Genomic DNA, 24,951 nt, shown 5'->3' with positions numbered 1-24,951 from the left:
AGTCATCCCTCACTGAATAAAATGCTGTTGGTCCTGGTGTGAATGTTTGAATCATAAATAAAACTTTTCTCACGGTCAAGCACGGCCCTGCTGTTCAGAAATTGGGGGTGGGAGAGTACTATCTGGGCTGCTCTCATTTCTGACCAAATGACATCCTCTTGATGATCTCGATTCTTTTCATTATTGTTTGAATGTTCTCTGCTGCATTTTACTATTCGAAGCGATTGCAGCCAGATAAGGTGATGTTTTGAAAACATTAACGCAAGGTGTTGCTGTCATGTCATATTTCACTGTGGGATGGGAAATTGTTTCACATCCTCTATTCATCAACTGCTGAGTTGAGCTGATGCTGAGCTGCTTCTGCTGCAGCAGTAGCGATTGTACGAGGGTGATAAAGCATGGGAAAATGTCTGAATGACGATGAACGAGGACAGAACAGTTTCATATTTTCAGGATCAACAAAAAAACGCTATGGTTGATTCTGCTTCTCAGAGTGATGTAATTTGAGTCGTATATCCTTTTGAATGTGAGAAAGTTGTGAAAATTGCTGTTTTTTGTTCAGAATCTGTTTGATGAAAGGACAATGGGATGAACCACTGTTTGGTGAAAAAACATTATACTTTTTATTCTTAATTAAAGAAAGTCATGAATGTTTTCAAAATGGAGAAAAATGTAATGACGTAAAAGTCCAAATTTTAATTTTTTAAGAACAATTCTGGATTTTTTTTTCCTGAAAAGGTCTAAATCTAATAAACAACTTTTATTTTATGCTTTTTGGGTGTTTTTGAATACCCCTGACTCAAGGCGATTTCAAAAATACCCAACAAAAATTATTGATAATCCCTTTGAACTGAGGCAAACCTGGAAACCCGGGTTGCAGTTGCATCTTGGAAAAATCTACCCATGTTCGTAAAAACACGAACAAGTCAAGTTCACCCCAGGGTATGGTTAAGAGATAACCGAACATGGCCACGAACATAAATTGTTCGAGGTGTATCTGCGAAAAATCTCGTTGAGTTTATTTGACCAACAATGCCACATCAAGTTGAGTTTATAGTAGCAAACAACTGAAATCTTCCAAAAATCATATCAAGTTCATAAAGTAGATTTTGATCCCAAAAATAATTTTATTGGTTTTTAATGCACCCCGCCACTATTCAGAAGCCCCCCCCCCCCCCTCTTTTTCTTCACAAATATGAGTAATATTGCAGGAATATACGCACTTACATCAAAACAAGATTTTTCAAAGTTGAAAAATTATTTTACTTTAAAAACTCATTAAAACATTCTAGAGAAAGCGTTGAATTGCCAAAATGTCACAATTATTTTCCAAATCACGGAAAATCCAAAGTCTCTACATTCAATTTTTTTAAATTAAAAATAAAAGTCTATAAAAATATTCCTAAAATTGCATAAGTCCAAAAATCCACAGTAAAATTTCAAAAAGCCTGGTAATGTTTCTTATCAAAATATTTTTTCAAAATGTTGATAAATATTCAACTGGCTGAGAGCAAAAATTTCGCAAAGTCCTGAAAATCTAATAAATTCTACCAACAATCTTGTCGTGATACGGATCCCGTAAATTTTCTAAGTGCCGGAACGATTTTTGTAGGGGGTATATCAATAATTATTAAAAACCAACTTTCGTATTTCAAAATTTCAATGAAAACGTTTTGTTAGGGACATTATTTTAGGAACAAACTGATGTTTTTGTAAAAATCGGACGAAAATTTCCTGTAATTTCGACGATTTTTCCGAAATTTTGGTTCAAAGCAAAATAATTTATCATGTTTCCAAACTCCCAAAAATTTTCTAAGTCCCAAATTTTTTTTTTCATTTTCCTGCTCTCGAAAAATTTCTAAGTGTTGAAAATATTTTACTGGCCAAAAGCCAAAATTTTGCTAAGTCCAAAAAATCAAATAAATTCTACCAAAAATCTTGTCGTGATACGGATCCCGTAAATTTTCTAAGTGCCGGAACGATTTTTGTAGGGGGCAGCGATGGAATAATCATCATCAAAAGAAAATCATTGGACGTTCATCAAGAGAAAAAATCCGAAGGGAGCATGGCCTTCCTCTCTCGCGCACGAAAGATCGGTAAAAAGAATTTACAAAAATCATCCTCTTGATTATTCGGCGGAACATCTTTTTCACTACTATACTTGCAAGTGTAACGTCACACGTCGAAAAATGACCTGTCACATTTTGTAGATGGGCAATGTGTGTAAACAAAGTGAAATAAATATTTTTAAGTGGTGCTGACAAGAAAATTAACAATAAATCATCAGCAGATTGATTTTCTTGGAGAATTTCGGGAGCGATTTTCTTTTGCGTGATTTGCCTCCTCTCTCTTTCGCGGGTGAAGAAGGTTCGCAAGTGAAATTGATTTTTTCGCGATTATTCCATCCCTGGTAGGGGGTATATCAATAATTATTAAAAACCAACTTTCGAATTTCAAAATTTCAATGAAGACGTTTTGTTAGGGACATTATTTTAGGAACAAACAGATGTTTTTGTAAAAATCGGACAAAAATTTCCTGTAATTTCGTCGATTTTTCGAAATTTTGGTTCAAAGCAAAAATAAACATCAAAATAATTTATCATGTTTCCAAACTCCCGAAAATTTTCTAAGTCCCAAAAAAATGCTTTTCTGTAAAAAGTAAAGAATTAAAAAATATACGCAAAAATTTCAAAGTCCAGCATAAATAAAATCAAACTTTAAAATATCAGCTCATGAAAATTATTCTTAGTGTCGGAAATTGAAAATTATGTCAGTGACTGCTAATTTTTCTAAGTCCAGCATAAATTTGAAATAAAGTCAAAATAATCATTTCATGATGTTCGGGTAAAATTTTGGAAAAAATAAAATTTACGAAATTTTTGCTAAGTCTAAAAAAACTACCACTAACAGCTCAATATCAACTGTAGATAATGCAGTATGATCATGGAATATACTTTCCATGATACGCAGTCGGTTTCAAAAGTCGTCATAACTCGAGGAGTTTACAACAAGATGCAAATAAACAAGGCAAGATAGTTCCAAGTTATCGCCACCAACTCACTTTCCGCCCGGGAAACCATCCTAATTAACATTTTAAAATCAAACTGAAAGTTAAATAAAAATGTCTAATTAACATAAGCTTTGGCCAAATCACAAAAGCAATTCAAATTTAAAAAGCTGTTATTTTCATTATTAAATTCATTTGTACTAAAAATCTGTACAAAAATCCGGCTTGTTAAAAATCCGCAAAGTGGGTCGAAAATCCGTACAGTTGGTAGCCTTACATATGATGAAGGAAGGTGAAATAAGTGATGTTTTTCATATTTGACTAAATCACCATCAATTTTTAAGATCGATTATGGCATTATCATTTATTCAGTATAGATGTACCTGTGTGTGGACACTGACTTAATAAGTTAACCGACGTGATTTCACCCCTACCTGATCCCCCAAAAATTAGCATGTTTTGTTTTGCCAACCGATAAAAGGGGCGTTTTGTTTTAGAGAAAATATTACTTTTTAAGTTTTTTTTACCCTGCCAGCCTTTGTGGTAGCCGCTAGCTTGACAATGGACCCTTAATTTAGAAGATGGGCGTCGTTGGGAGTTATTACAGCGATTTGGTGTGTTGTGCTTTTTTCAAGCGAACAAAAGAAGTTAGAAGAGTACATCCGATGTGGGTTGTTTTGTTTTAGGAAATAATTTAGGAACATGATTACATATTTAGCTTGATTGGGGTAAAGGGAATTGGTGTTAGTGAGTTAACTACCTTGCTTAGTAAAATTTAATATATTTTGGTGTTAGTGGTCCTAAGTGTAAGAACTGTACTTTGATTTTTACAGAAGTTATTAGAAGTAAAAATCTGAATTGAAGGTAATATGTCCATTATCTACACAGCAAACAAAATAAATACAAAATTAAACAAGATGCAAGTACAATGACCAAACATTACCTTTTTCGACTTTGGAATATCTACTGGGCACAAACAATTCATATTATACGCACTACGAAAACTGAACAGGACAAAAATTCTTCTTCCATCGTATGAAGCACGCTGCATGCTCATTAACATACAATCATTATAAGAACGTTGTAAATTTAACATGCTTTTTTCATCAACTGCATTATACATATTTTCTACAAAGATTCCCTCTCCTCTTCAGATTCGGATATTCTAGAGGTCGTTTTTAAGGCATTTCTATACACAGTAAAAAAATGGTAATATTAAATCTGGGAAGGGGTACATCTATTATGTCAGAAAAAAAAAATTTACCTCTGAAAATGTGGAATTTTATCACTTTTCTGCTGTAATATCACCTTTTCAGTTTAAGTTAAGGTAAAATTACACAATAAAAGAGGTAATATTGAATCTTCCAAAATTACACCTTGCAAATTTACATATTGCTTTACTGTGTAGGGTATCTGACCATCATATCAATCTTGAGAAACCAAAAGTTGTTCACGCACGAGCTTTACGTCCAAGACCTTTAAATTTCAGATGATTTATTTATAGCGAGTTAGTTTATTTTAGAACATGGAATTTAGAAATCATGAAGAAAATGAATCAACACTCACAATCACGAATACTAAGGTTACATTGTAGCCGGTGGCAGCAACGTGGTTTGAAAGTACGACACAAAGTGAAGGCACCGGATATCCATATTTACCCATAGATTTTTTTGTACCCCACCGCGATCGTTCAACCACGGGTTCCATACAGGCGAGAATCAATTACAAATATGAATTATCAATCGTTTGTTAGTTATTTCAACGCATAATACTTTCAACTATAAAAATATTTAACTACTCTGTTAAAAATATTTGTGTATTTTCCGCATAGTGAGCATGAACGAGTACCTATGTTAAAATATTTTTTATTAATATGTATCAGGATGTGTTTGAATAGAAATCTCCACGAATTTCCCAATCCCACTCTCAAAGCACAATCCCTGAACGATAGTCCTCTTCGATCTGAATCGAAGCGTAACCCATTAGTCAACTTTCAGATTCCCATTTTGCCGAAACGGCTGCCATCATCCACCCACCCAACAACTTTATTTGCATAAAAAGGCAACGCTGCCATCGTCATCACGTTGGAGATTAAGGACCTAATGGACCCGTTTTCGGCCGGCGCGGCGACACGTGTCCCTCGTACAAAGTCGCCGTCGTTCCACACTCTCAAGCCGTTGATTGGATAAATCTTAACAGTACGACGAACAGCTCTGTGGTCACCACCAAGGACGACGTCGGCGCCCTTCATCAAATCTGCAGAACGCACGTTATTTATTTTTTATTATTTTCCAAGCCAAGTCGAGAAATCAGTTCTCACCCGAGGCAAGCATGATTGAATACGAGAAAGTACACCCTCCGGGTCGTAATAGATACAACGAACAATTAACGACTCTCCGAATAGGTAGGGTAGAAACTGAGTGTGTCTGCACGCGGACCCTTTTTATGAATGATCCTTACCAACACAGAAAAGCGAGTTTCCGTCGGGATCATCAATTGGAATGAACCCCTGGTGCGATGAACCCAGTAGGGTGAGCGAGAGGGAAGATCAACGGGAGGGAAAGCGACAGTAAGCAAGGACCGCCTTGTTTTATAGCCGATTCTGGATGTATGCGTGCGTGCGCATAGGACCTGCCTGAGGTCCTTGTGGAAGCTGCACCCAATCAGAGAGCAGTATTGGTGTGCGGTGGTGCCTTACCGACTTGTACTTTGGAAACCAGGGCAAGGATGTGCTTATAATTGTCGGTTGCTGCTGAAACTGGATCAAACTGAGTCAAGCTTCCAAAGGAGCATCATCACCTTGTTGTGTCCCGTGGACTCTTTGAGGATTATATCGAGTGATATTTCGAGTCGAGATAAGTGATAGTGACAAAAGCAAAATATTGAACAAGTGCGCCGTGGTGAATAGTTTAAAACGCACACTCAAGTGAAATTTGTGGCACTAGCATACAAGGAATACGTTCACCATGCAGTCTCCAGTCAGCTCCCCAGAACTGATGGATCCCCGATACAACCACTTGCGGATTCCGGCTTCATCAAGTAAGTGTGTTTGAAAAATGTTAAATAATCCCGTTATCAATAGTGCGATTCCACCCATTTCCGTTCGAATAAACCAGCAAAACGGGAAAAGCACATCGTTTTGCCTTTCCAAGTTGTCGGAACAACAACGTTTCCGGTCCTTTGTCCGCGTCCCCCAGTTTCTCATACTTGGAATCGCTCTCTGCTGAGAAGGGCGGATCCTTCAATATATATAATTTCCGCTGCTCTTTCTGCTGCCTTTTGACGACTGATTTACTAACGGACTTCTTTCTTTCTCTCCTCCAGGTCGAATCTTATACGATGTGCCCTGCAAAGTATGCCGCGATCACAGTTCCGGCAAGCACTACGGAATCTACGCTTGCGATGGATGCGCCGGTTTCTTCAAGCGATCAATTCGCCGCAGTCGGCAGTATGTGTGCAAGTCCAAATCCGAGACGCCCTGCATGGTCGACAAGACCCACCGCAATCAATGCCGGGCGTGTCGGTTGAAAAAGTGCTTCGAAGTTGGCATGAACAAAGACGCCGTTCAGCACGAACGTGGACCGCGGAGTTCAACGCTGCGCAAACAAATGGCCATGTTTATCGCCAAAGACACTCCCTTGCGTCATGACCTAATGATTCCACCACCGCTCCCGATGTCTCAGCAATCGATGGGACTGGACCTGTCAATGCAGCGAAGTGCCTTCTTCAGCCCACAGTCCATGGTACATCCGACGCTCTTCCCAGCCATGCAGTCACCCCATCCTTTAATCGCTGCTGACGCTGTCCGGGAATCGGCCGCCCAGCTGCTCTTCATGAATGTGAACTTCCTGAAAAATCTCGTTCCCTTCACCAAACTCCCTCTGGACGACCAACTAGTCCTCTTCGAAGAATCCTGGCGCGAATTTTTCATCCTTGCCGTCGCCCAATACCTGCAGCCCATCAACTTCAACCACCTCCTTGTCGCCTACGAATATCTTAACACCAATCGTGGCGAACCGGTCCCTGAGTGCATCATCCGCGAAGTCGAAATCTTCCAGGAAATCCTAGCTCAAATCGTAGCCCTACGGGTCGATATTAACGAGTTCGTCTACCTACGAGCCGTAGTTCTGTACAAAACGGAATTCGACCCCGAAAGCAGCATCTCCAGCAGCAGTAGCGACGGCTCTGACATCATCTCATCCACGTCAAAATCGATTCAGGAAGTGTCCACCGTACGCGCCCTCGAAGACGGAGCCAAGGACGCTCTCGCCTCTTACATTCGAACTTGCAGACCAGGACCTATTGACCGGTACCGCGCGCTACTCCAGCTGCTCCCGGCTCTTCGAAACGTCTCAACCTATACCATCGAGGAACTGTTCTTCCGACGGAACATCGGACCGGCTCCGCTGCTCAAACTTCTGCTCGACTTCTACCGTCAGAAGTAAAAATGGCGCGTTAAGCTGGGATCGATCCGTTTCTGGTAGATGGGGTCATCAAACTGTGATTGGTTGTGTAAATACGTAAGCGGCTATCAAAATCAAAGAATCTATTTAAGTGTTCAATTATTATCACTAAGAGAAGAAAAAATATCGTTATTCTAGCGCAATTTAAAGTAGTTACAAATAAAAAGCAAATATTTTATCAAAACAAACCAAAAATTGCATTTTATCCAGCTTTCTGCAAAAAAAAAGGAGAAATTCCCGTTACGGGATAATCGCCTCTAAAGCGATCTTCAATTCTGCTTCTACACACGCACACACATTTTCCATCTTCTCCATTCATTTCAAACGACCTAGCCGCCATAGTTGCTTGCTGTTGATGCGCCTTTCCTTTTCTCTCTGGTGTGTCTGCTGTTCATTGAATAATCCTCTTGCGATGCTCGCTTTCGTCTCGCTTCCTCTCGTTGAAATCCTTGGCCAGGATCTCGGGGCAAGACAGTGAAAAAAACTAACTTAATCCACCTATGTGGTTGATGCCTTCCTCACTTTTTACCAAAAATGGGTATATGAGTGGTTTCATCATTTTTTTAGATCCAGAAAAAAAGAACACAATGTATAACTTATGTGGTAATAACTCGATACAGGGTTGTCAGTTCTTCAATGCTATGGATTTATTGGAAAGGCCTTTCAATTACCTAACCAACGATGGGTCGGATGATGGATCCGGACATAGTTTACATACATTTAAGTGAGATCCGGCTTCAAAAATGTACATGAATACCACTTAAGTGGTCATAACTCGAGACAGGGTTGCCAGCTCTTCAATGTCTTAAACTCATTGGAAAGGCCTTTCAATTACCTAAACAACGATGGGTCGGATGATGGATCCGGACATCGTTTACATACATTTAAGTGAGATCCGGCTTCAAAAAAGTACATAAATATCACTTAAGTGGTCATAACTCGAGACAGGGTTGCCAGATCTTCAATGTCTTGGACTCATTGGAAAGGTCATTCAATTACCTAACCAACGATGGGTCGGATGATGGATCCGGACATAGTTTACATACATTTAAGTGAGATCCGGCTTCAAAAATGTACATGAATCCCACTTAAGTGGTCATAACTCGAGACAGGGTTGCCAGATCTTCAATGTCTTGGACTCATTGGAAAGGTCATTCAATTACCTAACCAACGATGGGTCGGATGATGGATCCGGACATAGTTTACATACATTTAAGTGAGATCCGGCTTCAAAAAAGTATATAAATATCACTTAAGTGGTCATAACTCGAGACAGGGTTGCCAGATCTTCAATGTCTTGGACTCATTGGAAAGGCCTTTCAATAATCTAACCAACGATGGTTCGGATGATGGATCCGGTCATAGTTTACATACATTTAAGTGAGATCCGGCTTCAAAAAAGTACATAAATATCACTTAAGTGGTCATAACTCGAGACAGGGTTGCCAGATCTTCAATGTCTTTTACTCATTGGAAAGGCCTTTCAATAATCTAACCAACGATGGGTCGGATGATGGATCCGGTCATAGTTTACATACATTTAAGTGAGATCCGGCTTCAAAAAAGTACATAAATATCACTTAAGCGGTCATAACTCGAGACAGGGTTGCCAGATCTTCAATGTCTTGGACTCATTGGAAAGGCCTTTCAATAATCTAACCAACGATGGGTCGGATGATGGATCCGGTCATAGTTTACATACATTTAAGTGAGATCCGGCTTCAAAAATGTACATGAATACCACTTAAGTGGTCATAACTTGAGACAGGGTTGCCATATCTGCAATGTCTTGGACTCATTGGAAAGATCATTCAATTACCTAACCAACGATGGATCGGATGATGGATCCGGACATAGTTTACATACATTTAAGTGAGATCCGGCTTCAAAAAAGTACATAAATATCACTTAAGTGGTCATAACTCGAGACAGGGTTGCCAGATCTTCAATGTCTTGAACTCATTGGAAAGACCTTTCAATTACCTAACCAACGATGGGTCGGATGATGGATCCGGACATAGTTTACATACATTTAAGTGAGATCCGGCTTCAAAAAAGTACATAAATATCACTTAAGTGGTCATAACTCGAGACAGGGTTGCCAGATCTTCAATGTCTTGAACTCATTGGAAAGGCCTTTCAATTACCTAAACAACGATGGGTCGGATGATGGATCCGGACATCGTTTACATACATTTAAGTGAGATCCGGCTTCAAAAAAGTACATAAATATCACTTAAGTGGTCATAACTCGAGACAGGGTTGCCAGATCTTCAATGTCTTGGACTCATTGGAAAGGCCTTTCAATTACCTAACCAACGATGGGTCGGATGATGGATCCGGACATCGTTTACATGCATATTATTGAGATCCGGGTATTTGTGAAAAAACATTTTTATACATAACTTTTGAACTACTTATCGAAACTTCAAACAATTCAATAGCGATGTATGGGACCCTAAACCAAGTCGAATGCAACTGGTTCGATCAAAATCGGTTCAGCCAGTGCTGAGAAAACTCAGTGAGAATTTTGGTCACATACATACATACACACACACATACACACACACATACACACACACATACACACACACATACACACACACAGACATTTGTTCAGTTTTCGATTCTGAGTCGATATGTATACATGAAGGTAGGTCTAGGAGCTTTTAATAGAAAGTTCATTTTTAGAGCAGGATTATAGCCTTACCTCAGTGAGGAAGGCAAAACAGAACAAACGAGAGTTGCTCTGGGAGCAACCGGGAGGAAACGAGAGAAATTTAGAGAAACGAGAGAAACGCCAATCTGGCTGCTCGGAAATGTCACTTTTGACATTGTTGACGTTTCTCTCCATTCGCATCTGATGTCTTTCTGTTTTTTGTCGTTTCGATTGTGCCTATTAAAAGTGCACTATTTTCTTGTTTTTGTTAATAAAACATTTAAAAAAGTGCTGCTAATGCCGGAAAGTCTTGCTCGGCAACCCGCTGCATCTAAGCATCAAGTTCTGGTAAGTATTAAGGAGGAATTTTCAACGGGGCTGGGGAACTTTCGCACTCGAGCATTGCTCATCTAATTTTTTTATCTTCCTCCTCCGCCAGATCATGCTTGGGAATCTGGTTCCGTGCGGGAACACAAGGTTGGAACGGTCATGGAGCGAGGCGCATCAATATCAAGAGCTACTGACTCCCTTGGACATCTGAGTGAACTGAACTGACATGACCGTACTAACCGATGTACTGACCAAGGCCAAGGACAAGTGCACCGTTGGTCGGGCACGAGTGCTGAAGGCGGAAAAGGTTACCTAGAAATCGTGTTTCCATCGTAATATGCTGACAGACTACGTTGTAATATAATGTGAATGTAATTATTCTACTCTTGTGTTGATAAATAAAATTGGTTTTCCGAGGGGTGGAGTGGGGTTTTGTTGATTCGTGCCAGCCTGGGCCTTGCTAGTGCAAACTTGAACTCTCTCTACTCAAAGTTAAATTACCCACAATCCTTCAGCAAAGCAGATGCTTTTTTGTACAAGAGCACCGCGTCCTCTAATCCTTTAGTCCCGTACAGTCGATTCCCATCTCTGTTCCGAAGCGTCAAGAATGGCCATTTGCTTGAGGGAATAGTCGCGGTAAAGCAAAACGTCCAGATTAAAATCAAGATTGTCAAGGGGTTTCAGCATCGTTCTATCATAGCCCCGACCGATCATGTGGTAGAAACTTATGGTTCGAAAAGGAGCGTGGACCGAGTACGCAGGAAACGAGCGTAACCGTAGGGACCAGATGCGCGCCGACCTCGGCATTGCCCACAACGCCAGGTGCCCTAGTGGATGCCACACCGCGCCACAAATCCAGCAGCGAAATCTCCGACAACACATGTGCAGCATTTCGAACATAACCACCAGAACGTGATAGCTCGATGCTGAGGGATTCGCCAGGGTGCCTTACACAACGCCTCAGTTTGACCAGAGCGGACATGGTCTGGCGGTTGGAATGTAGCACGTTTTTTCTTGTCCATTTCTTTATTGAAATTTGCTTCTCGTTCAAATCCCCGCTGCTATTGCCGAACAGTTTCCGGATCGGTACTTTCGACCGGGAACTGGACACCGACCAGCCTCTGGAGGCCATTTTATTTCCTTCCCAACCCGAAAATCAGCACCAAACTTTGTAGCCGTCGTTGCCACCGTCGGATTGCCTTTCGCTCTTGCCGCCTACATATCCGTACGCCGGGAGTAAAAGTACCGAAGATGCGATAGATTCTTTACGGAGCTTTCATCGATTCTGTATCCGCCGTCGGTCTACGCGGGACACTTCCAGTGCAATATGGCCAATCTTGCCAGGCAACCTGGCCAGGGGTTAAAAGAACAGACTAGGAACAGAAAATATTCGGAAAATTTCTTTGAGCGAGTCGATTCAATCTGGAAAATGTGTAAATAAACAACGAAATGTCATTTTGTTGTTTTGCTCTTCTCTCATTTTTTGCTCTCTTCAGAGAGATTTCTCCTGAAGCAACCAGAGCAACCGAGAGCAAACGGGAGCAATCGGGAGGAATCGGGAGGAATGTAGAGCAACCAAGAAGAATGAGATGGGAAACTGTCAAAAGTAAAATTTCTGAGCAACGGGAGCAAAGTAGAGGAAACGGGAGGAACTTAGAGTAACAAGAGTAACTCCCTTGCTCACTGTCTTGCCCCGAGGCCAGGATTCTTTTGAGTTTGGCTCTTCTTTTTTTGTATGCTTTGCCATTTAGCCATGTTTTTCCATTGACAGATTCATACAGCATAGGGTGACAAAAAATTGAAAATTCTGGAAATGCTTAAGAGATACCCCCTGACTCGATTCTTAAGGCAATTATAAGTAACTGTGCAAATTTTGAGCCAAATCGAAAATTTTTAGGCATCGCTTTTTATTGTTGAAGTTTATATGGGTAAAATCGCGAAAATGTATGGAGAAAATCATTGCTTCAAGATTTTGGCAGAAGGAGGAAACAAATCCAATTTCCTTCAAATTTGTCGAAGGGTGCAAGAAGATCCGAGTTGATCCTAAGGAATCGAATCAGGGGGTATCCCTTGTGTCGTTTTTTTATTGTCATCCTAATGCAGCATTATTTGACAAACTTTTTATGAAAATTTCTAGAATTGTATCACTATCTATAAATTTAAATTTATTTATACTTGAAAATACGTAGTTTTGTGAAAATGTTGAGTTTTTTTCATAAACTTGTGTGATTACTTTCGAAATGCATGTAAAAATCCCGATCATTTGTCACCCATATTGCAATAACAATAATGTCTCTCATATACCGTCAGTGGGGGTGACTATGGGTCAAAAAACGATACACCTCTCGAAATTTCTTAATAACAAAAACAATTTATATAACATCGAAAAACTTTCAAAGTAGATTTGTTCTTAGATAGTTTACTAACATTTTCCCAAAATATGGTGGATTTTGATGAACACTACCGTAAACTGGGGTGACTTTGATAGCCCGGGGTGACATTGATAGAAATTTGATTTGGCCACTAATTTTGATACATCCTATGTAACAGTCACATTGTTGCATATATGTTTAATAATAAGCTATCCCTTAAAACTTACATACTAAAAATTCTCAAAAATGTTTAGATATTAATTTGACGAGCATTTGAAAAACCTATCAAAGTCACCCCAGGCTATCAAAGTCACCCCAGTTTACGGTACCTTAAATGCCAATAATTTGAAAATTGACCCAATCTCACCCCTTAGAGGGGGTGACATTGGGTCAAATAAAACTAAAATGATGCTCAAATACAACGATATGGTAAAAACCAGCATCCAACAGCGTTTCTTGTTCGAGGGAATCGTATTGACACGCTACAATGTTTGAAGTGGAGATTTTCAAACATTTGGGTAGTTTTCGAGCAATTCTAACAAAAATATTAGAAAAATGATTTTTCGAGAGGTAATTTTTTACCAAAAACGTACCCCAACTTTAGACAACTGCCAAAATAACAGGATTTGTTCTGGGTCTCGTGGCGCAGGGGTAGCGGCTTCGGCTGCCGATCCCGATGATGCTATGAGACGCGGGTTCGATTCCCGCCTTATCCACTGAGCTTCTATCGGATGGTGAAGTAAAACGTCGGTCCCGGTTTCTCCTGTCTCGTCAGAGGCGCTGGAGCAGAAATCCCACGTTAGAGGAAGGCCATGCCCCGGGGGGCGTAGTGCCAATAGTTTCGTTTTCGTTCTAGAAACGAGATTTTTTCAGCGAAGTCATCTTACGATGTCCCCTACACAACCCTTTTAACAGAATTCAGTTTCATTGAGAATAACCTGAAAAATGGTAAAATCCGTAAAAAATCACTTTGACCCAATCTCACCCCTCAGACCCAATGTCACCCCCACTGACGGTAGCCAGAATCCCATTCAGCCATGCACGCCTCGGTTTTGCATCCCCCATATGCGGTGCTAAGGCAAGGCAAGGCTGTAAAGGTCTCATATGCAAAAACAGCAAGCTGAGAAAAATTCAAAACAATTTTGTCCCACACTGCCCACCATTGAAAAAACGGCTAATATCCACTTTTGGCAAAAACGAGATATTAGCACCAGGCGGTGGAGGATGTTCCAACGCATCTCCTGGAACTTGAATTTCACTGAAATAGTGTTTAGACTTGGCTGCCGATGCGAAAAACCAAACGGCTAATATGCCACTCTTATGGGAAATTCCCTTGACGGAGATTTTGTGACAAACACTAACACGCATTTTTCTCGGAATACTTGATTTGGCATAATAGCCGAATTTTCAATTATGGGCAGCACACGTGTTACGTGTTACGTTTTCGCGAAAAAAACTGGATTTCCTCCAGATTTCTAGAACGAAGTACTGGATGTTTTAGGCTTTTCTGAAAGAGCACACGATTTTGAACCAAACTGCATCAATAACTCACAAGTGATAAAAATGCATATGGGACATTTAAGCGATCAGGGGCAGCAAAGATCTTGGCCAAAATTGTCCAAGTGTGAGATTCTTGTAAGAAATTCAATTCCCTACAATATTGTCAAAGGGTGCACGAAGATCCGAGATGAACCTGATGAGTTATCAGCAAAGCGATGAGGGGTATACTGCCCCTGATCGCATAAATGTCCTTACGTGTGGGACAAACTTCAAATGCGGTTTTCTCAGCTTGCTGTTTTTGCATATTGGACATTTATGCGAACATGGGCAGTATATAGGAAGTATGAAAGAAAATACTTTTTACTAAAGAAATCCCCAAAGAATAGGATCAACTCAGATCGTTTTGCACCCTTCGACAAAGTTGTAGGAAATAAAATTTCCTACAAGTTTAGGTGAGACCTACGCCACCTGCTGACAAAATTCTAAAACGATATTTTTCCTCATACATTTCAGCGAATTTTCCCATACTAACTTCAAGGATCAAAAGCGACCCCTAAACCTTGGCCGATTTGGCTCAAAATTGGCACAATTACTCATTTTGACACAAGGAATGGAGTCAGGGGGTATCCCTCATGTCGATTTTTTTTCAATGTTACCCTACACAGCAAAATAATTAGTAATCCAGCTGCGTGTAAAAGGCTTGGGTATAAAATAAATTTTTAAATATGTAGCCCATAAGTATGGGAAACCTACTTAGGGACCATCCATAAACCACGTGGACACTTTGGGGGGGGGGGGGGGTATGGCGATTGTCCACGCTCCGTACAAAAAAGATTTTTTTTTGTATGGACAATTGTCCATGAAGGGCGGGGGTTTGAGATTCCCAAAAAAGTGTCCACGTGGTTTATGGATGGTCCCTTAACACTGGAACGCCCAACGCATGTCCAACTTACACGGACGCCCAAGCCTCCCAAAAAAGTTGGAACGGTAACTTCAACTCGCTGGTTCTCGGGCATAACTCAACCAATCAAGATGATTCTTTTTTCCTGTGATTTGTTAGAATGTCTAGATGATCCTAGAACTTTGCAGAACTTAATTTGATCAAATCTGTAATTTATGCGACTGAAAACATCGTTCCACCTATTTTCAAAACGACTGCCTCCACGGAATTTCTGGCGATTTTTTTTTTACACTCGAAAAAAAAAGTTGGAACGATGTTTTCAGTCGCAGAAATTACAGATTTGATCAAATTAAGCAAAGTTCTAGGATCATCTAGACATTCTAACAAATCACTGGAAAAAAGAATCATCTTGATTGGTTGAGTTATGCTCGAGAACCAGCGAGTTGAAGTTACCGTTCCAACTTTTTTGGAGCCTTGGGCGTTGGAATGTTAACCGAAATGTCAAGCTCATATATGCGTTTATCCTTTTCATTCTTCTTCTGTCTGCTGGCCGAGCGGGCTAAGGCGCCAGTCCTTACTGTTGGTGATGGGTTTGAACCCCGTTGATTGCAACTTTTTATTGTGTTTACGAAAATTGTACATGCATTGTGTAATATTAAGTGTCTTTTTTGACGAAGGTGATGTGCATGCTTTTGCATGCGATTTCACCATCGGATTTCTTGTTTTGTAGTAAGCAGCCAAAACGAAAGGAACGTTTGAACTTATTTCTCGATAAAATACAAATTTCCCTTTTTGATTTTTTAAATACTCGTGAAAATGTTAACAAGGCATAGGGTAGAGTAGTCATCAATGAGACACGGGGAACAATGATAAAATTGCTCTCACAAGACGTAGTTTCAATCTATCAGGCTCATATTTGGGGGAAAGGTGTGCCTACTAGATACACGTCTGCCATAATAGTGGCTTTGGTTATAGAAGCTCCCTTGCAATGTTATTCATACAAGTTTGATTCTGGGGTGTAAAAGTAAATTATGACTAAAAATACATTTTCGCTCATAGGCTGCCATTAACTCAAAACTAAAGTTTCTCCAAATTCCTTTCGTCATTTCACAGGGTATGAGTTGGGCTACAATGTCCTTTGACTAGGTTTGACCAAAATTTAGAATATACTCAGAATCCAGGGCTGTCTCATTGTTCCCCACTCTTTTCGACCCATGGGTAACCATGAGACACTTTGATTTTTCTTCATTAAACTTTTCAAAATCTTTGGAAATCTTTCAAAACATGAATTGAAGTGATTTTTGGCATATTTAATGAATTTGAACTTCATTTAACCAAAAATATAAAGTTATTTGGTAAAATATATGGAATTGAAGTTTCGTGTTGACAAAATTGCTTGAAAATGTTGAAAGCAAGTCACCTGCAATGGAACAATATAAAAAATGATGTGTTGTTCCCCAGCTGCCTCATTGTTCCTGCCAAGTGCGTCTACAATGAGACAGTTGAATAACTTTGGCTGTAGACGTCAGATCTCATATTTTGGTAAATGTTAGAACAAACTAAAAGAAAGCAAATGCAACAAAAAGCTCTTTAAAACATGCTAATGAAAAAAATACAAAAATCGTTGAAGTTTAAAAACCAAAAGTGTCTCATTGATGACTACCCTACCCTATCTATTAGCACAAAGGGCCATCGATATTGAATAAAAAGCATATTTTGTATTTGCATTCATTCTTTAAAAAAAGTGCCAATCTCGTTTAAAAAAAGTATTATTTTTTTCCATCACCCATGAAGAGTATCGGGACTGCATTTACAAAGCGGATTCAGTGGCACTACCTTCCCTTCACTAAGCAATCGAATCCAGAAGGGAAAAGATGGCTTTGATCGTTCAGTTTACACAGCGGCGAGTTGGCCGTGCGGGTTAGGGCGCGGACTTAGTGAGCTAGATATAACTATCGCCGGTTGAATATTTTTTGGGATTACAGATATTTTTTCCCTACGTCTTCCACATGTAAATGTATACATTATTAGAGGTAAAATTTAAGCTTTTTCTGACATAAAAGATGTACCCCGTTTTTATATGTAATTTTACCATGATTTTTTTTGCTTTGTAACTGCATAAAATATCAAATAATATAAGTGCACTATTTATTATAGATTCAATAATATAATCATTCATGATTCTTTAATTCACAAAAATCCTTGCTCTTGAATATTTTGGTCACTGTATTTTGTGTCAATTTGTATTTTTGTTCAAATTGTTTAGTTAAAGGCTGATTTAAAAATTGTTCGCCAGAAGCTTAAATGTTTTGGTTTAACTCTTGTTTAAATGTTGAAAAATATTATAAAACCAAATTTCATTTCTTTACGTCCAAGAAATTGCATTTCCGAGGAAAACCCAACCCAAATCCGGATTATAATAATTGGACGGAAAAATATTGATTGTTACCGTCTGCTTTTCCATTGTATCAATCGTGTTTTACATCGGAATTAGCATACAGGAAATGGTCAATAAACCAGCGTGTGTGAGTGAAAGGCAGTGAAAAAGCAGTTGACAAATTGGTTCCCACTTTTTTTTTTCATCGCAAAGTTCATTATTTGTACGAGCTCTATTGAACAGAAAATAAGCTTCCCTTTCATTCCTTCAGGCGAGTATGCCGGCTGTGTCACGCCAAATCCACAACATGTCAACCGATTATTCGGTTTAATTTGTGTGCACAGAATTGCTCATTTTCTGCTTCGCTGCCAATAATGGTTGCTCTTTTTTAAAAGATATTGTAGTGCAAATCTTACCTGGTGTGGAATTCTTAAATCCATCTAGGATGATAATTGATTTTTATTGAGGTGAGTCTAATGGGCTTTACTAGGAAACCTTTAACAGTTCATGGTCCGAATTTGACGACATTTGACGTAATCCGTTTTCCCTCAGATTGCTCTAGGAAGATTATTTGCAAAAAATAGCTCCTTAACGGGATTGATTGCTATTGGACTATATAACCTGCCTGCAAACGGATTGCTTGGCATATGAAAGAAATCTAAAAAATCATGGAAGGAACATTATTTTTGCCAATGTTTACAATGGTTATGATTGAGGCGTATTGTTGTGCCTAATTGACTGATTTATTGAAGCAATTTGTCACTCGTCTTCTTTGCCATTCCATTACTTGCCACATTAGCTGGCCAGGCCTTGTGACCTAAACATGCCAAAATAGACCGATAACAAAGAGGTCTAATTAGTACCTCGTGTAAAACGAGTGAGAAAAAACACGGTGACATTATGACCCAAATGAACGGTACTCTACTTTTTCTTACCGCATGAAACGGTACCGAGAACAGATAATTGACAGCAAATAGGTCAAACTGTAAGAAACGCAGTGAAAACATTACGCCCACAATTTTGTCAGAACTATATTACTCCAAACAAATAATTTAATTTTCTTAACACTCATTACTTCCTGAACAGGTATGAAAAAAAGTAATTCTACCTGAACATGTTAACGATCATGATTGCCATAAGTTAGAGCTGTACGAAAAACGCCCAAAACAAGATTCTATAGATACTTAGCAGCTTGATCTATGGAAAATATACCCATTTTCGGCACATTAAGCTTTCCGACCAATTTTCATCACTTTTACAGTTTTCCGCTACCAAAAACAATTTTTCAGAGTGCCGTCATCAGGGGTGAGATTGGGTCATACAAATTTCAGCATTTTTGTATGACCCAATTTCAACCCCCGACCCAATGTCACCCTTGATTACGGTAATCAACAAATGAACGTTTCTACCTTTATTTGAGCTATTTATTACTTTGATGTAGTCAAAAAACTTAATGAAAGCAGTAGTTTTGTGGTCCAAGTATTGATAGGCTGATAATAGAAATGCGATGAGGAAGGGTATATTTCCCCTACTTAGATGCCAATTTTGCAGTTCGTTTTGAAAATGTGTGCTTTTCTTTTGATATTTAAATAATTTTTATATTTTTTTGTTGTTGTTTGTTTGTTTATTTTATTCAGTAGCGTAAAGCATACATTTTTTTAAACTGCTACCTCCGGAATCATTTTTTTACTGGTTGTCCACAGGATGGTGACGCTCTAAACGTTGTCGTCACGTCTTGTCTCGCCTTAGCGATTTTACTTCCAGCGTTATCCAGGGTTCACCCGAGGGAATGGCATGAATTGCATTTTTGATTTTTTAATCTCATTAAAAGTAGAGTAAGCATTTTTACTCCGGGCCTACACATTGACTTGTAATTGAAACAAAAATAATGGCCAAATTCGACGGAATCTATGTTATTTTGTCACATTAGCCTGAAAAGTAACGTAACAGTGAACAAATTCAAATCAACTAAATCAGAGCACGTGAATAAGTATCTGCCGAAGATTTTATGCAATCAAAAATAAAAAAAAGTTAATTCAATAGCAAACGCACCGCATTTGAATATAACTCAAAACAGCTGAAGGGTTTGTCTCTTGTTAGAGATTATGGACATAGGCAGGGCCATAATCCGGCCGCGTGGTTATAGCTCAAAAGGGGTGTATTTATTTAATTGCTGCATAGTTCTGCAGCGTGTTGGGTGTCATCCTCGTCGTGGCCAAGCGTCAATTTCCGGATCAGATTTTAATCGTTTCTTCAAATATCATTGAAATGAACGAATTGCCACGAGCTAGGGAACATTTGACGTCAATTTGATCCATAAAATCAATTTTACCGTGATTTAAAGCAATTTACGTCATACATGTATGAAATTCGATGGGTAACAAGACCATATACTCTAAGATTTTCACATTTTGCAAACATTTCACCACCAGAATTTGATTAAGATTATTATAAAATATTAACCTTTAAAATGACGCATACACCAGTACTAACATAATAATTGAAATAAATTTTGTTTTAAGTTACCTCAGACAGAAACAAATCTACCAAATAAGTTCAAACCCCTTTCTCATAAGAGCCCGCGTCGAAAAACCTCAAGAAAGCCACAAAATCACGCCAGGTGACTCCCGAAAACGTGAGAACTGTCAATCGAAGCGAGCGTCCACTTGAACCCGCACAGTTCGATGAGGCAAACTCTTTCCAAGCCTCACGAGGAACACTGCAGCAGCATAGTTGAAGAACGTTCTTGAGCCGAGTTTTTTTTTTTTTAATTCTGATGCATGCGACAGATTTTCTGTTCGTCGATTGAAATCACAAAGCCTCACTTCAAATGTATCAACATTTTTTATACAATCTCGAGTGGCCACTCGCAGCAATTATTCCCCTGCCAATTCTCGAGACCCGAGAGCCTCGAGTGGCGACAGTTCGCCAAAAAGTCCCTTCCCCCTTTATTTGCTGGTTTCTTGCGCTCACTGGTGCGTTCGTTTGATCGTTTCTTTCTTCGACGCGTGAAGTTTCGAAAAGGACTCGTGAGAGTGCGTTCATTGTTTCAACCGATTGCTGCATAAAGGAGGTAAATCAGGACAAACAATAATGTAAATTAAAAATTATGGTTGCAGACACTTGAAACAGAAAAGGAGTTTTGTTTGCTACGGCATTGTTTCGACTTTGTGTCACATGGCTTGATGACCGGTGCCAAAATTTGCAACAAATGTATTAACCTTTCTGTGGTTCAAGTCTCGCGCAAAACAATTGAAACTGTGGTTTTATTAATTTTGAGGGTGAAAAATGCTGCGATGGCAATTTTTCCCGTCACAAACCCGGCATATGGAACTGTGCGGTATTTCAATAATAAGCTCGTTGAATGTGACGCTCAGCTGCCTTTTTGGAAGGGGGTTTCTGTGTTTGTCATCTTTTCCCTGTACATTGCTAGATGAGATGGAATTAATTCATTTGAAATGCAACCACGCGCAAGATATAAATAATTTTTCGGTTATGAAAACTCTCATCAAGCAAAGAACGCGCAGTTGTTCTTGTAATATCCTTTGTCGACAACTGGAATGTCAGGAAATTAAATTGCGTTCCACTAATTCGTCAACAAGATTAACTCTCTAGGAATGAGGTTATGAAAAACTCATAATGTCGTTTATATTGGGATTGGCGATTGTGGTAGGAATTGTCTTTACTGGTCAGGATGAAAAAAAAGATATAAATACCTACAAACCTACTAAATATGTCTGCCACAATTCAAAACATATTTTTGATAGTAAAATGTTTAGATATTTTTTAAGAGTGCCGCCAATTTCATTAATGGGAAAAGATGTTCCCTTGATCACAAACCATAAGCTATTGAGGTTTTCCAAAATGGAAACTTAAAGATTCCAAAAAGTAAAACCCATCAATTCAGAGGATCGAATTCGCAATAAATCGGAATAGAATGAATGCTTCCCGAGCAGGGGTAAATAACACGGGAATACCATATTTTGGTATTACTTGGCATAATAACAAATACCAAAATGTGCCCTTGGTTGCTCAGTAATAGATGGTATAATAACATGAAATCATACCAAAAAACTGTATGGGGAAGACTAAAGCAATACCAAAACGTGCCATTCCAAGGGCAAATGAATACCAGACAAAACACAACTTTACGGGTAAATAAAAATCTCATTGGACAAAAAACAAAGAGAATTCTCTATAGGATTACAGCTGGAATTTAATTTGGCTAATGGGTTTTGCAATGAGAAATGGGTAGAATATTAATGCTATATTTAAATCCTTGGAACAGGCAGGAAAACGAATTCTTGCTTTGGAGAGCCAAAAAATAACAGGTAAAGAAAACTAGAGGAATACTGGAATCGAACTCATGACAGGTAAGGTGCAGACACCATTTTAGCTACCCGTTTACCAACTGAGCTATCAACGCTTGTTGAAAACGAGCTGCTGCTGCATCAACATGTTTTAGCTGCAGGCAAAAATATCAGGAAATTCAAAGAAAGAGAAACAAACTAAACCAGAACGAGAAAGGCTATAGCCCAGGCAGCGTGGCATTTTTCGTGGGATATTCGAGGATGCATGATTCCAGCTGAATAGGATTCAACACAAATCCAATATTAAAAGGATTTTAGAACGAAGTTCGAGTACCACATGCATATCAACATTCTGGTATTGAAAGAGTTATTTTATCAAATTATCAAAGATTGACATTATTTTTTTGAGTTTATCGATTTTGACGAAAAAGGCAAACAATGTTAAGTAAAATCCATGCTAATATTTTAAATTTTTCACGTTTAACCTATTGTTTTTCTTATCATTTTTAAATGTATCAGCATACTTTTAAGAATGTTAAACATCATTTCAAATAGATTTTTTATTGAATCTCCATTATTTTATAATATTTTTATTTAAAATATCTTTATAATACCAATGTATGGTATTCCCTAATTTATAAAGATCATTAAATGACTTTTTGAGGCCAAAATAAAATAGTTGGCTTTAATTTGGAGTAGATTTGCGTTTTTAGGTATGTAAGTAAGAAACAGTATGTCAAAATTCGACATTTTCCTAAAATTTGCCCAATAACAAAACAATACCAAAATTTGGTATTAATTTACACTTTAGACATTTTTTCAAGGGCTCTCGAAAACCAAAACTTGGTATTGATACCATTGAATGGTATTATTTTGCATTTCCCTTGTTATTTACCCATGCTCGGGTTTGGGAGACTGCTCTATTATAGACGGACAAATGAACACAGTTTGAGCCGTTGTATCTTCTAAAAAACGGCTTCTATCAACTTTTGGCTGAATCGAGATTTTTGCTCCAGATGAAAGAAGATGTTCTTCCGAAACTTGAATTTCACTACAATACTGTTTAGTTTTGGCTGCCGATGCGGAGAACCCGACGGCTTATATCCCATCCCCCTTTGAAATTGCTTCGGAAGATTCGGTGACGAACACAAAATGCATTTTTCTCGGAATCCTTGATTTGGCATAATAGCCGGATCTTCAGTTATAGGCAGTCTACTACCCATCATTGAAAAAAATCTTTGTGATGCCTCCCTCTAATTTATAGAGTGAACCCTATCAAATTCATTCAGCCAAAGCAGCGAAAATCAAGTGCACATTTTGGATCAACATCCCCACACACGCACCGACATTTCGTCGCCGTCGTGCTAACTTGTCGTACGTGCATTTTGGGCCAAATTGAGTTAAGAACGCCATTTTGTGCATCTCACAATGCCACATCTTTTGACCTTCACAGATCCCCAAAATTCGATTTCAATCCTAAGATATTCAATGAAAACCAAAATTATTGTCACTTCTCATATAAAAGTAGTTTCAATCTTGTCGTGCTATCTTGTCACTCCCTGAAAATTGATGTAAGTGCGACAAAAGGCCAAAGGGATTTCAGGTCAGGATGCGTTTGACGCACGTACAAGCTAGACTACCGTAAACATTTGTAATTATAACTCGGGACTCCAGCAACCAACTTCAACCAAACTTCGGGACAATGCACAGAATGGTCAGCCAAACAAAACGTGTTTGTTATTGTTTACATTGCGTGCTCTCGTTTTTGTATATTCAAGGTCAAACATTAAACGTCAAAATGGCGGGTGCGACAAGATAGCACGACGACGTCGATTTGTTCAGAATTTGATTCTGAGTCGATGAGTATAAATGAAGGTGGGTCTAGGAGGTCAAATTAAAAAGTTCATTTTCCGAGTGATTTTATTGCCTTTCCTCAGTGAGGAAGGCAAAACGGATATTATCTTCTTTTGGCTAAATCGAGATTTTTGCTCCAGGTAAAAGATGTTCCAACGCATCTACCGAAACTAGGATTTACTAGAATAGGGGAGAGTGGGGAGACTTGATCCCTGGGGACACTTGATCCCAAGCCTGTATCTCGTCAGCATGTGGGTAAAACAATTAGCTTTGTTCTAGAAAGTTGTGCGAAATTAACTAAAACTCATTGTAGAAAACAAAGAAAAAAATTGAAAAATGTTCAGATTGAGTTACACACATTTTTTTAAAACGAGCTGCAAAAAACTTCCAAGAGATCTTTTTTTCTTTGTATTGATATGTATAGAAAACACTCAAAAATTATTCAAAAAAATATTTTATATACATGAATTGTTTGATAAACTTATCAACTCCAAAACCCTTACGCATTTGATGTTAAATTTATCGTCATACTATTTTTACAATCAATTGTTTAAAAAAGTGCGTTTAGGGAGACTTGATCCCTGCATTTTACAGTCACTGGAATCAGCCTCAAGATTTATTAATTGGGCTGGGTTTTCATACATAGTTTCCTTTAGTATAGTTGTACATAACTTACTGCAGTTTGAACCTTTTTTCAAAAGTTTTGTAAATAAAAATTTCCAGCTTTTGTAAACATGCTTAATTTTGGTCTAAAAAATAATATTTTAAGTTTTTAAATATTTTAAATACTAAACATGTTATATTTTGAACACAAACGTACAGGTTTTATGTGAAATTGCTGTAACTTATAGAAAATTAAAAGTTTGGATGAATAAGAAACATTTTGCTTAACATTTCTTCAAAATGTTGAAAGGGGGATCAAGTTACCCCTAACATTATGAAAATGCCGGTTTAAAATATGTTTTTAAAACGCTTGGCATGATTCGAAGAGTTCATCTGATGAAATACCCTTATTAGCCAAACATAGATGAATGTTTAAGCTTTCAATTCATGCAAAAAGTTTATAGTTTTGTGAGAAATTGACAGAGTTATGTGCGATACAAAAAAAGGGGATCAAGTCTCCCCACTCTCCCCTATGGTTTAGATTTGGCTGCCGCTACCAAAAGCAAATATCCAAT

The 24,951-nt window shown here is 38.5% G+C and overlaps 1 protein-coding gene and 1 long non-coding RNA gene across 2 annotated transcripts; both read left to right on the top strand.

Moving 5' to 3' along the window:
• The first annotated feature begins 5,796 nt into the window (after positions 1 to 5,796).
• Positions 5,797 to 7,632, top strand: LOC120423054 (protein tailless). The gene is made up of 2 exons (XM_039586725.2): positions 5,797 to 6,046; positions 6,332 to 7,632. The coding sequence occupies exons 1-2, from the start codon at positions 5,974 to 5,976 to the stop codon at positions 7,450 to 7,452; spliced, it is 1,194 nt and encodes a 397-aa protein (XP_039442659.1). The 5' UTR covers positions 5,797 to 5,973; the 3' UTR covers positions 7,453 to 7,632.
• Positions 7,633 to 10,201: 2,569 nt separating this feature from the next.
• Positions 10,202 to 10,879, top strand: LOC120423047 (uncharacterized). The gene is made up of 2 exons (XR_005606196.2): positions 10,202 to 10,477; positions 10,569 to 10,879. It is a non-coding gene; the product is annotated as an uncharacterized LOC120423047 (long non-coding RNA).
• The last annotated feature ends 14,072 nt before the right edge of the window (positions 10,880 to 24,951 follow it).

Source organism: Culex pipiens, chromosome 1, assembly GCF_016801865.2.
Source record: "Culex pipiens pallens isolate TS chromosome 1, TS_CPP_V2, whole genome shotgun sequence".
In the NCBI taxonomy this organism is placed as follows: domain Eukaryota; kingdom Metazoa; phylum Arthropoda; class Insecta; order Diptera; family Culicidae; genus Culex; species Culex pipiens.
Note: the sequence above shows the minus strand (reverse complement) of the source record. Positions and strands in the feature narration are given on the sequence as shown.